The sequence below is a fragment of the Marmota flaviventris genome, chromosome 17 (assembly GCF_047511675.1).
Source record: "Marmota flaviventris isolate mMarFla1 chromosome 17, mMarFla1.hap1, whole genome shotgun sequence".
Lineage (NCBI taxonomy): Eukaryota > Metazoa > Chordata > Mammalia > Rodentia > Sciuridae > Marmota > Marmota flaviventris.
In genome coordinates this window covers 44,457,807-44,471,558 of record NC_092514.1, presented here as the reverse complement: position 1 = coordinate 44,471,558, position 13,752 = coordinate 44,457,807, and the positions used below count along the sequence as shown (strand labels likewise).

Genomic DNA, 13,752 nt, shown 5'->3' with positions numbered 1-13,752 from the left:
ATTACCATCATCACCATCACTATATTTCCTTGATTATAAGATGCTATTAATTATAAACTACATCATCAGTTTAGTAACAGTTTCCTGGTAAATGAAGGAACATACATTAAATCCACACATAAAAACTCAAAGATGTATATTCTTTTTTTTTTTTTTAGTTGTCTATGGATCTTTATTTTATTTATTTATATGTGGTGCTGAGAATTGAACCCAGTGCCTCACACATGCTAGGCAAGTGCTCCACCACTGAGCTACAACCTCAGCCCAACATGCAGATTCTTACAACAAGGAAATATTATTTCCATAAAACCAATACTTTACACAAGCATTCTTAGGCTACTCTTTGGTGGCCATACATGTCTTTCTCTTTCAGTTCCTTTGGTGATTCCTTTAATGTCTCTTCTTGTTTACCTTCAGTACTGTGAGGGATAAAGAAAGAAAATCAATGTCAACCAAATGCACTAAGTTAATACAAGAGACCAGTTTATTGACCCAGTAAGAAACAGTAGAAAGCGCACAAAGCTAAAAGTGAAAAGTGTGGGTTCTGACTCTACTTCTAACTAGCTACAAGTTCTCTGATATGTCTGGGCCTCAGTTCTTCTTCAGAGATTGACTACTCTATAAGGGTCAGCCCAGTCCTGAAATCAACCAATAACTCAATATGACAATGAGGAAATTCCTAAGAAAATCAATGGAGCACAGGAACTTTGTAGGGAGGTAAATGTTGGAGCAAGGGGCACAACTAAGAAGATTTAGCAACTATGAGACAGCTTCCTGCTATAGAATACCAAGAAAGGTCAAGAGAGGCTTGTGCCAAAAAATGGCAAGAAAATATTGAAGATGAACTTGGCCCATTTCTATTTCAACTAATATTTAAGATTCAATTTCTATACTCACTGAACACTAACTATAAGCAGATCCCATGCTAAATTCTTCCATGTTTTAACATTTTTAATTTTTGCAACAATCCTGTAAGACCAATGGTATAAAGGAAAGAATGTGGATTTTAGGTTGACTTTTAACTTTATTAATTCTGTTCACCAAAATGTATCTCCTCCTAGGCACACAGTGAAACAGCACATTTTGGGGCTCTTAATTTACATAAATGATTATAAGACTTGTTTTAACCAATGAAATATGAGTGAAAGTAATGAGTTACTTCTGGACAGAGACTTGAAAAGTCTGTGCACAATTCACCAGGTTCCATTTTTCCTGTCTTGGTGATCAAGGATGCACAAAGATGGCGCCTCCCTGAGTCCACATCCCTAATAAAAGGTTATATAGTTCAGAACATCCCTGGACAACCTATGAGCCATGAATATGAAGCATGAACAAGAAATAAACTTTTTTCAGGCTTGGTAGTGTACACCTTTAATGCCAGCTAGGAGGCTGAGGCAGGAAGATAAAATTCAAAGATAGTCTCAACAATTTATCGAGGCCCTAAGCCACTAGATAAGACCCTGTCTCAAAACAGAAAATAAAAAGGGATGGGGGGCTGTGGCTCAGTTTGAGAATGCTTCCCCGGCACATGTGAGGCCCTGGGTTCAATTCTCAGCACCACATACAAATAAATTAAATAAAAGTCCATCAATGACTAAAAAAAATATTTTTAAAAAAAGGGGGCCTGGGGATGTGGCTTAGTGATTAAGTGCCACTGGGTTCAATATCTAGTACCCTTCCCCCCAAAAGAAAGAAACTTCAGTTGTTTTAAACCACTAAAATTTAGGGGTCTTATATAGTATAATCTGCTCAATCCTGAATGATTAGAAATGTGAACTTAGAAATATTTAAACTTTCTGAATTTTGTCCCACCCTCACCACATCTTTGTTTTTTTTTTTGGCGGAGGCGGTGGGGAGGGGGGTGGTACACAGATTGAACTCAGAAGCATTCAACCACTGAGCCACATCCACGGCCCTATTTTGTATTTTATTTAGAGACAGGGTCCTACAGAGTTGCTTAGCTGGCTTTGAACTCACAATCCTCCTGCTTCAGCCTCCTGAGCTGCTGGGATTACAGGCATACCTACCACGCCCTACTATTTTTAATAATTCTAACATTTTCAAGAATTTTATGTAAATGGAATCAAACAATAAATAACTTTTGGGGATATCTTCTTCCTGTAAGCATAATTCTCTACAGATTTATACATGTGTGGGCTGGGGATGTGGCTCAAGCGGTAGCGCGCTCGCCTGGCATGTATGCGGCCCAGGTTCGATCCTCAGCACCACATACAAACAAAGATGTTGTGTCCTCTGAAAACTAAAAAATAAATATTAAAACTCTCTCTCTAAAAAAAAAAAAAAGAGAGAGATTTATACATGTGTTGCATGTATCCATAGCTCATTCCTCTTTAATGCTGAGTAGTACCCTTTGGTATAGATGTTCCACAGTCTGGTTCATCATACATATGATGATGACATGTGGGTTTCTGATTTGGAGTTTTTACAAATGCATTTTCCAATAAATATTTGTGTACATTTTTTATATATTTGTTTTTAAGTTGTAGTTGGACATAATACCTTTATTTTATTTATTTACTTTTATGTGTGCCAAGGATCGAACCCAGGGCCTTGCACATGCTAGGCCAGTGCTCTCCTGCTGAGCCACAACCCCAGCCCTGGGTACATTGTTTTATTGTAAACACTAAGTCTTCATTTCTCTAGGACAGATGCTCAGAAGTTACAGAATTACTTTTAATTCCAATTTCAACATTCTTTATTTTATTATTTTATTTTTTTGTAGATGGACACAATACCTTCATTTATTTATTTTTATATGGTGCTGAGGATCAAACCCAGTACCTCATACGTGCTAGGCAAGCACTCTATCACTGAACTACAACCCCAGCTGTCAACATTCTTATCCCTATTTACAGATGAGGATACAGAAGAGGGAAGGGACATGTTACCAAGGTCACATGAATAGAATGTCAGAGTCAGGATCTGCATACAGATAATGATTTCTACCCCTTAAATTCTGTTCAACAAGTCCTAAAAAAGTTAAGGTGTTCAAAATTAATATTTGTAAGATAGGGGAAAACACATTTGAAAACAAGTAATGAATGCATAAGTATGTGGCTTTCTCAACATTAACATTGCTTCTGAGTATGAAACTGAATAAGACACAATGCCCATATGTTTGTATAAGATACAATAGTCCATACCTTTGTATAGTTTGGAACTGAGGCCTGGTCAAAATCTCAGCATTCCTTCCAAGGATTTTTCTCATTTGGAATATTTCCTTACCTTAAAGAATAAAGAAATGTATTTTTACTAATACAGATTATTATCTTCATTTTCTAGAATTTTCCTTGATCTAGTCTAGAATGAAAAATAATCTGCATAGAAAAGTACTTCCCTATTTGGGTTTGAATTGAATGTTGTATAGAAGGTTTTTTGCTCTGAAAGTTTATTTTCCTTGATCAGAGGGGAGAACTATATTCTGACACTCAGAATACAATTAAGCTATTTACTGGCCTTTCAGTTATAACCACACAGTTATTTCTAGAGACAAATGTTGTTTGTCTTTTCAAGAATGCTAACTGACCCAGTTCCAGTCAATGGACACCAGGGGGCGTTGAAACCAAGAATGGTTTGTTCACTAAAGCTACCAAACAGAAAATATTAGTTGGGCATTCCCAGAGAGTTAACTGTGCCTCTTAGCCATCAAATATCCTCTAAAGTGAGGGGGCAGAGAGTGGGGTCTTGAATATGAGGAGCTAGTTCGACTGTCTTGTTTTCCTTAGCATCAAATGTCTGAAGTTATTCCTCCCCAATTCTCAGGAAAATACTTTCCAGATATCTAGGCAAATAGAAGTAGTATCCATTTTCCTTACCAGTATTAACTATTCTAGTTTATGAAGATGGGGGCATACAGAGCAGCCTGCCCTGATTCCAAATGCTTCAAACTCCCCATACCTATCCTACTCCTTAGGGGCAGGTGATCTGGTAGGCACTAGGAATGCATACCAGAATAATCCCACTTTTAGCAGATAGATACCAAGAAGCTCTAAAACACTCACCAGTAGAGAAACATTGGGGTTCTTCTTCCTTCAACATTCCCCCCCACCTTTTGTACTTGGGATGGAATCCAGGGGAGCTTTACCTCTGAGCTGCATGCCTAGTCCTTTTTATTTTTTGAGACAGAGTCTTGCTAAATTGCAAACTTGCAATTCTCCTACCTCAGTCTTCAAGTTGCTGGGACTATAGGCATGTACCACTGTGTCCAGCTTCCTGTGACTCTCTTAAAACGATAAACACGTAGATAGCATAAACTTTTAAAAAATATTTCCTAATAAGCACAACTAGAACCGAAGAGATTTTTTAAAAGTCTGACCCCCTCTCCTTTATACTAGGGGAGAGTGGGGCCCTGGGATGAAGTGGCTTGTTCAAGGTTACGCAGAAAAAAATTGATGGCAGAACAATAGTTTAGAACCTATCATGTGGAGCTGGGGATGTGCCTCTGTGGTGCAGTGCTTGCCTACCATGTGGAAGGCCCTGGGCTCAATCCCTAGTATTGTACAAATAGTATTGATTATATATATATATATATATATATATATATATATATATATATATATATATATATGTGTGTGTGTGTGTGTGTGTGTATATGTATATATGTATATCATTAGGCTGGTGAGGAGCAGAGGAGTCAATCTAATAAGGGGAGATCACTGTGCCTTGTTTTCTTCATCTGCAAAATGGTCTTGATGAAGTTATCTCTAAGGTCACTTCCAGCTCTACATATCCATGATCCAAAAGAAAGCAAAGGCGAATGGCTATCAAATGAATCTGCCCTAGGGCTTACCACAGACTGGAGGTTGGGCAAAGGCACCTTGTATTTCTTCAAAGTCCTTTTCTATGGGACTTGAGGTCTACAAAGAATAAAAGAAGAGTAAAGAAAGAAGATTCAATTGAGGCATAAATATAAAAAATTTCAGAAGGAACTGAAAAATTATTGAAAACTATTGAAGCTGGGTAAGAGTTCCATTGGGCAGAGCATACTGTTCTTTCTGACTTTTATTTCTTTTTCTTTTTCTTTTGTGGCACTCAAGCCCTTACACATGGTAGGCAAGTGCTTTACCATAGCCCTCTTGATCCTAAAGTCCCTACATCTTTTATAGGAAAAGAACAAACCTGCTTCACAGATATTATTTATTTATGGTATTTCTCTCAGCAACAAGCCATCCCTCCATCTCCTATTGTGAAGAGGAATTTTGTGACTTTATTTATATCCCTCTCTCCTGCTCATTCCAATCTCCCAACAAATTAGAAGAGAGGACATGTATGTGTGCTATGTGTATCCTACATGAGTGTGTATGTTTTAAAAATATTTTTACTAAAGATTTATTAATATTTCAGTCTATGCACAGTTAAATAAAGAATACTTAAAGGATTGTTAATAAGGGAAAACTGTTCCGGGTTTTCAGAAGTGGAAACAAGTAATAATCATACTTTCTAAAATGTTGTTGTTATTGTTGTCAATGGACCTTTAGTTTATTTATTTATGTTATGCTAAGAATCGTACCCAGTGCCTCACACATGCTAAGCAAGCACTCTACCACTGAGCTACAACCCCAGCCCATGTAATAATTATACTTTTGATGCATTCTGAATTCTTCTTGTCAGTCAAATGCTGTGACTTTCCTTTCCTCCACCCCACCTTTCATATTGATAAAAAGATTTTCCAAAACAGTAGCAGAGATTGGGGAGAGATGGGGAAGAAATCATATAAGTAATAAAAGAATCCAATTAATTTCATTTTACATGTGAAAATACTCTGTACAAGCAGGTTCATGCAAAAGCTAGTAGACTCCCAAGAAAACCTGGGTACTGAACAGTCTCATGTTTTTTGCTGAATGCTTCCTTCTGTCCTGGTTCTCCTGCCACTAAAGCTTGGCAAACTGGATTTAATTACTTACATCTGCAAGCCACCAGTTCTTCGTAGATAAGAATGACAACTTTGTTCTTTTCCCCACAGAAAAAACACATGAATCAGACACCATGAATGAAAGAAAGTATTTAGAAAAAAGTACAAAGTGCTGTACAGATGCAGATACCTTAATTTGGGGGAGAAATTGCATATGACCTTTCATTTTAAAAACTCTTATTTTTCAAAATTTTAAAATCATGTATGCAAACACTAGTAAGTGGGCATTGGATACGTCTATGTGTAAACTAGTTTTCTTAATTAAAATGATCTATTTTTTTAAAAAAGATTTTTTAGTTGTCAATAGTCCTTATTTATTTATATGCAGTGCTGAGAATCGAACCCAGGGCCTACACGTGCTAGGCAAGCACTCTACCACTGAGCTACAACCCCAACCCAATAAAAATGATTTAAAAGGAACAAAGCAAAAGAAAAACTTGAAAACATACTGAATGTGATTTTTACCTCTAGAGCTAAGTTTTCTTGAACAGTAGAGGAGTAAAAATACTCATATTCTGGAGTTAAAAATTCATCTGTTATGTCCTCAGAAGATTCTGGTGAACAAGTTGATTGCACAGATTGGTCCTATTAATAATACAGGAAATCACTTTTAAGTCGCTATTTATTATAAGCAAATGTCTTTACAGCAAAACACAGTGTTAAAAAAATGTCATCTAAAACTACCCAGCAGTCAGCTCATGCACTTAACTTGAGTACTCTGCCTGCCTTTGTGGTGGGTTAAGGTGGTTATGAACTGCTGGGAGTAAGTATGGAAGAACAATATTCCTGAGTCTCAGCATCTAATATGCAGAATGGGTGCAGATTAGGGAAACACTGCTCAAAACTCTTTGACAACTCAAGCTGGAGATAGAATTTAAACACCCTGATCCCTCAAAGGCACAGAAATGGTCTGCATGTTGGCATCATGGTACACATGAGGAGACTGAGGCTCCTTAGTACTTGGAAGTCCTTCAGGTATTACAGTTTAGAGGCAAGAGAATGAGCATGACTTTTGGAACAACAATGCAATCTCAATAATAAAAAATAAAATCTAAATATTAAAAAGTACAGAGCATATCCATTCTACCCTTCCTTTTTCTGCTTATTTTGCTACATTGAAGCCCTGACTACCACAGCATCAGTCAACTTTCTTTTCCCTACCTTCAGACATCTCTTTGCAGACATTTTGTGACTTATTTCCTTGGACACTGCTTTTGCTGCACCCTTTCCCTCCTAGTACACTTAATAGTTGTCACATTGAAATTTCTCAGATAAGCCTAGTCTCTCCCATACTAAAGGGAGGCTCCTTCCTTGACCTGCTTGTTCAGCTCAATGTAGCATGCCCTTCCAGTCCTCACATGAGAGAAAGAACAAATTATCCTGAGTGCTCTGTACAATATGATTAAATACAATGCTGTACCGGATTCTTCAAAAGACTTTACATTTTATCACTACTGTATTTTTATTTGTGTCATTATCAATTGCTCTCTATATTCTATAAACAGTCATGGCCCTGTATAGTCTAATTTTTTTTTGTGGTACTGGGGATTGAACTCAGGGCCTTGTGCATGCGAGGCAAGCATTCTACCAATTGAGTTATATCCCCAGCCCCTCTATCTCTAACTTCTATAGATATTATTTTGGTGTCATAATATGTAATGACAACTTTGCTCTTCTATATTAGGTCCTTGGGCTCAACTTGGTTCTCCAGACCATATTACTTACACTGTAGGATTTCTCAACTGCCACAGATGCATCAGAACTTGCTTGAAAGGATTCACTATGCTCTGGCTGCTCATTTTTTCTGGGGGACAGGTGCCTGATACCTAATGATTATATTCACAATCAAGGTCATGGTCATGTAGTGATATTCAGATAACATTAAAGGGATAAAAGATAGTGTGAAAGAAGAGACACACAAGTATTCTGCCAAGGGTGTCCACATCCCATATGTTAGCTTTGTTGTAGAGAGCAGACACTGTTAGTTTAGCCTGGCCCAAAAAATGCAGCCCTGGATTATCCAACCTTTTGCCCAACCATTCAAGAGTGATACTTGGGACTAAGGATGTGGCTCAGTGTACAGTGCTTGCCTAGCAATATGAGGTCCTGGGTTCAACCCCCAGCACTGTGAAAAAAAAAGAAAAAAAGATACACACACACACACACACACACACACACACACAAAATCAAGCCTTATCTATCTATCTATCTATCTATCTATCTATATCTATCAGTACTGGGGATTGAGCCCAGGGGCACTTTATTACTGAGCTATATCCCTGACTCTTTTAAAATTTTCAGATAAGATCTCCCTAAGTCGCTTTAGGGCCTCGCTACATTGCTGAGGCTGGTCTCAAACTTGCAATCCTCCTGCCTCAGTCTCCCGAACTGCTGGAATTACAGGTATGTGCCACTGTGTCCAGCAATGGTAATTTCAGGTGTTTTTAACTCACAACTGTGACATAATATCCCATGTCCTGATTGTAAGCAGATTACCAGGTGGAAATACAGTTATCATTTTTAACCTGTAAATCTATTAACTAATGACAGTAAATGTCGCTTATTGCTAGGTTCCTCTGGATTTATTTCTAGCTTAGAATAAAAGACAAAGGCTGGGCATAATAGCACACACCCGTAATCCTGGCAATTTGGGAGGTTGAGGCAGGAAATAGAAGGTTCAAAGCCAGTCTCAGCAATTTAGCAAGGCCCTACGCAACTCAGCAAGACCATTTCAAAATAAAAAAATAAAAATAAAAAGAGCTGGAAATGTAGCTCAGTGTAGCACCTCTGGGTTCAATCCCCAGTACCCTCCCCCCAAAAAAGCAAAGAAATGAGCAGTAGGAAGCCGTGGTCCACCTCCTCCCTCAGGTAACGAAGGTTCAGTTACTTGCTAGATTACCTCCAGGACCAGAGTCAGTAAATGAAGATAATTTTACTTCCTTTGGACAAAGGAATCTTGTTTCAGTAATAGAAAATCTTAAGAACCAGGCTCAGCGGCTCACGCCTCTAATCCCAGAGGCTTAGAAGACTGAGGCAGTTAAAGGCCAGCCACAGCAACTTAGTGAGGCCCTAAGCAACTTAGTGAAACCTTGTCTCAAAAATAAAAAGGTCTGGGGATCCCTGGTACAAAAAAAAAAAACAACTTATGAATCTCTGGATAGCTTTGTGTGAAGCACAGTGCGGTATAAGGGGTCTGCTGCTTTTCTTTGGAATTCAAGTTTCCCAGAAAGGTAAGAAAGGAAAGAGTATGAATCAAAGGAAATATGCCAGGTTTACTTATTTCTGAGAGCAGATAACTTGATAGAGTTCACCTAACACAATTCCCCCAACCAAACTTACTGGTGAATCTTTGAGGCTCAGGCTGTTTGCCGTGCTTGTCACTGTCACAGCCACTACTGTCCATTTTTCCAAATTTGACATTTCCTCCTGTCTCATCATTTTCCCTGTGATACACTACAACTTGCTTCCAGTCCATGTTTTGAGGGCCCTTAACAGGGGGCTGCATCAAAGGAGCAGGCTGATTTTCAGCTTCACTGTTTAAAGTCAAACTACTTTGAGGATGCCAAGGAGGTACTGTGAGCTGCCCAGTAGCTACTTTCTCTGCCATTTCTTTCACTTCCACTGGGCACAAAAGAAAGCAGTATTTAAAACATCACTATGAACATTGTAAATAAAAGCCTTCATCTTTAATGTATAATACTACTATAGCTCATATTGTAATAATGATTGCCTTTTTACAGTTATTATCTTCTCTTGCCCTGTTTGGCTTAAAGGGAAAACAAATGACAGAGCAAGGGAAGAGAATTTCAGTTGGTTAGCCTAAACAACACCCTTGTTGTTGAATTCCAGAGTAGATGGCAACAGAAAACTTGTAGATGGACTCTCCTACTAATTTAACAAGAAAAATGACATCTGAAATTCCCAGCCCATAGTAATTAATGAAAAGGATTCTATTTGAGTTTGTTTAGCCTTTGTAGACTATAGTGAGATTATATGTGTTTTCATTTCAAATGTTCTACACTTCTGTTCATGTCACTTAGTACTAGTATTAAAAAAACAGGCATATGTGGGGGCTGGGGTTCTGGCTTAGCAGTAGAGTGCTCACCTAGCATGTTCGAGGCCCTGGGTTTGATCCTCAGCACCACATAAAAATAAATAAATAAAATAAAGGTATTGTGTACAACCACAACTAAAAAATAAATATTTAAAGCAAAAAATCAAAAGAAATCCAGACATATCCTTTTAAAACTGGTTTACAGAAGGATATTGTACTGGATGTGTGAGAGCAACACTATATGATGATCTTCATTTCAAGGATGTTTATATATTAAATATCCATATTGTATATTGTTTTATTACACATGTTAACTTATACACATTTATATACATATAAATATTTCCTACAAAATCTAAAAATGAAAAATCATTTCCCTTTGATATTCTGTAGCCAGAAGGGTCTTGCTTTTAAAATGGAAAGATCTCAGAAGAAAAATATGGGAGGACTTTGCTGTGGCTTGAAACAGTGAAATACAGCCTGTGTACTTAGAAATATCAGTAAGATGAGAAATATATTTAAAATTTCATTTTGCCTAACAAAACCCATGAATTCATACTTACTTTTCCATTTTATGTGTATCTCTCCATCATCTTCATTATTTCTTGACTTTGTATTATAGATTTCAGAAGACACACCTTCTACACTGGTCCTAAATTACATAGGTATTGGAGGGAGGGAATGGGAAAAGGGTGGACACAAAAACATTTGTTCAAGTTCTTGACAGAACTCAAAGCCCACTAGTCTACTCAGACCTGTCCCCTACTTCAGCAGCTATTCCTAAAACAGCACTGACTCCTTATTACCACCAGAGGGCAAAGGACTCCCAGAGTTCAGACTGCAAGGTTTCTTACCTTGTAAAGCCCTGGCGAAGGCTGGGTAACCCAGCAGGTCTTTTTGAGTGGCTTGACTCCGGAAAGAGTATACTACTTAGCTGTGTGACTTGGGCTCGCTCACTGGTATCTCTAGGCCTTCCCTGGCTGAAAAATGAAAGGATTGGGCTAGAAGATCTCTAAATTTTTTTCCGTTTCTAAGTACAGATTTCATGATTCTAAAAATGCTCTTGGGTAATTTTCAAAAACAGAAGAAACCCACAATTGAAACAATTTCACCACACAGAGTCCATCTACCCCTCATTGCCACAAACCATAGGTGATAGCCCAGGTGACAGTTCTACTTCTACCCTTCCACAGAATTCTTCAGTAACAGGCCCATCTCTACATATGTGATAGCACAACCAACAACATTTGCAAAGATCCTGAAGAAGAATCCAACACCCTCAGTTTAGTCTCACCAAGTTCTGGACCCTGACTTTGCTGGGTCAGTTGTCAGACTGGCCAATGTCAGTCTCTCTAGATGAAACTTCCTAATATGCAAAATGATTATATACATTTTATCATCTATTAATCTAACTTCAAAAATGTGTGATCTGAATTCCCCATTGTCCAGAATGTATACACTCCAGGTAGACCAGAAGGTGGAGAAATCAGCTCTCATCAGCTTATTTAAAGAACTTTTTGACAACAACTATCAAGAATCTTCAAAATATTCAAACTCTTTGACCTAGTAGTTCTGCTTCTGGAAATCTATCCTGAGGACATAATCCAAAATGCAGGAAAAAAAATTTATTTGCAAGTCACTGTGTCCTTGTTCCTACATAAAAAATATTAAACAACCTAAAAATCTACAATGGGGGATAGCCAACAATTTCAAGAACAAGTTTACCATTTTTAAAAACAGCGAGGTGCTGTAGTGCACACCTGGTGCACTCCCAGCTTCTATGGAGGTCTGAGGAAGGAGGACTACAAATTGAAGACCAACCTGTGCAACATACTGTCTCAAATTTTTTTCACATTTTAAAAAGGGCTGGGGTGTACCTCAGTGGTAGAGCACTTGTGAGGCCCTGGATTCAATTCTCAGCAGTAAAAATAAATAAGTAAATAAATAAATGAGTGAAACTGATCTCATAGAAGTAGTAGAATGCGTAAAATGGTGGTTACCAGAGACTGGGGCTGTTAGAGGCAAAGGGCAGGAGAAGAAAATGGTTGGCCAAAATATATAATTATAGTTTTATGGAAGAAATAAATTATAGGAGATCTATTGGGCATGGTGGCAAATACCTATGATCCCTGGTACTTGGAAGAGTGAGGCAAGAGGATTAGAAGTTCAAGGCTAGTCTGAGCAACTCAGTGAGATCCTATCTCGAAGTACAAAATAAAAAGCGCTGGAGATGCAGCTCACTAGTGGAATACCCTGGGCTTAATCCCCAGTACAAAAAAAAAAAAGAGAGATCTGTTGTATAGCAGGATAACTACAGTTAACGACGATATATTCTTCAAAAATGTATAATGGGAGAGTATAATAGGAACATTATGTGCTCTTACCACAAAAATGATAAGTTATGTGAGGAATTTAATTGATAATTACCTAGATTTAACCATTCTACAATGAATATATACCTCAAAACAGCATGTTGGGGCTGGGGATGTAGCTCAAAAATAAAGTGCTTTCATAGCAGGCATAAGGCCTTGGGTCCAATTTCCAGCCCACCTCCCCCAATCACACAAATTATGCTGTATATGGTAACAGTGTTATCTGTCAATTTCTTTTTAGTTTAAAAATTATAAAAACAAACACATTTGGGGATAAGGGTTTAGTGCAGTGGGAGGGCAATTTCCTAGAAAGTGTGAGGTCCCAGCACCATACACACAAAAAGAAAACATATTTATTTCTTCTCTAGTAATTCCCTATATGTGCCTATTATTCCAGTAACTCAGGAGACTGAGGCCAGAGGATCAAGACTGAAGCCAGACTGGGCAACTGTCTCAAAAAAAAAAAAAAAAAAAAAAGGAGGCAGGTTAGGGAGCTGGGAATATAGCTCAGCGGTAGAGTGTCCCATGGTTCAATTCCCAGTACTGCAAAACAACAACTAATAATAAAAAATAATAATACCCCTTATATATTCTCCTACGAATTATCTGTGAGAAAGCCAATTCACTTCATTGGGCTGGAATGTAGCTCAATGGTAAAGTGTTTGCTTCACATGTGTGAAATCCTGTGTTCACTTCTCCAGTTCCAAAAAAAAAGAGAAAGAAAAAGAAAAAAAATATCCAACCAATTCACTTCATTGATATGGCTTGAAATCAGACACCCCAGAGTAACAGTGATGTTTAGCAACACATACTTTAAACAACCAACAATGCTGTTTTCTGATTAGTTTGATTTCTGAAGCACTGGTGAGTGAAATATCTGCCATTTCTTTCTTTCTCTCTTTCTCTCTCTCTCTCTCTTCTTTGGCATGGGGAAATTATTCAGAGGTACTCTACCACTGAGCCATATCCCCAGCCCTTTTTTGTATTTTATTTAGAGACAGGGTCTCACTGAGTTGCTTAGAACCTTGATAAGCTGTTGAGACTGATGCTTTGCTTTTGACAACTGATGAGTTCTGATTAACTTGCCAGCCACTTTGCCTGTGATATATCCTGTAAGTTTCCATTATGCTACTCTTTAAACTCTCTTGGTAGAAAGAACATACCAAAATCTGTTTCTGAATTACTCTTCTTCATTACTCACAATCTTTTGTCACTAAAAATATGAAGATCATTAAGTGGCCTCAAAGGCCACATGAGTCTAAAGACATAGTGACACAAAGAAAAATAAAATATTGACCCACCTACTATTTTGGTTCTTGCTTCTTTCCAAACTGTCGTTGGCTTCTTGAGTGGTCTGAGATTGCTCATCTGTGTTCTGTTTTCCAGGGCCACAA

At 37.9% G+C, this 13,752-nt stretch overlaps 1 protein-coding gene across 6 annotated transcripts in view; it reads right to left on the bottom strand.

Annotated features, from left to right (window-relative positions):
• Positions 1-13,752, bottom strand: part of LOC114080975 (inactive serine/threonine-protein kinase TEX14) — an 82,837-nt gene that overhangs the window by 18,971 nt on the left and 50,114 nt on the right. For 5 of the 6 annotated variants that reach the window (XM_071603105.1, XM_027922548.3, XM_071603101.1 and 2 more), the window contains 9 exons: positions 13,660-13,752; positions 10,841-10,966; positions 10,550-10,638; positions 9,272-9,553; positions 7,658-7,758; positions 6,398-6,517; positions 4,811-4,877; positions 3,165-3,246; positions 357-419 (listed from right to left, as the gene is read on the bottom strand). The exon at positions 13,660-13,752 is cut by the window's right edge and continues 11 nt beyond it. In XM_071603105.1, the coding sequence (XP_071459206.1) occupies positions 357-419; positions 3,165-3,246; positions 4,811-4,877; positions 6,398-6,517; positions 7,658-7,758; positions 9,272-9,553; positions 10,550-10,638; positions 10,841-10,966; positions 13,660-13,752 (1,023 nt within the window). The remainder of the gene's footprint in view (positions 1-356; positions 420-3,164; positions 3,247-4,810; positions 4,878-6,397; positions 6,518-7,657; positions 7,759-9,271; positions 9,554-10,549; positions 10,639-10,840; positions 10,967-13,659) is intronic. The other variant, XM_071603103.1, reaches the window with a different exon arrangement.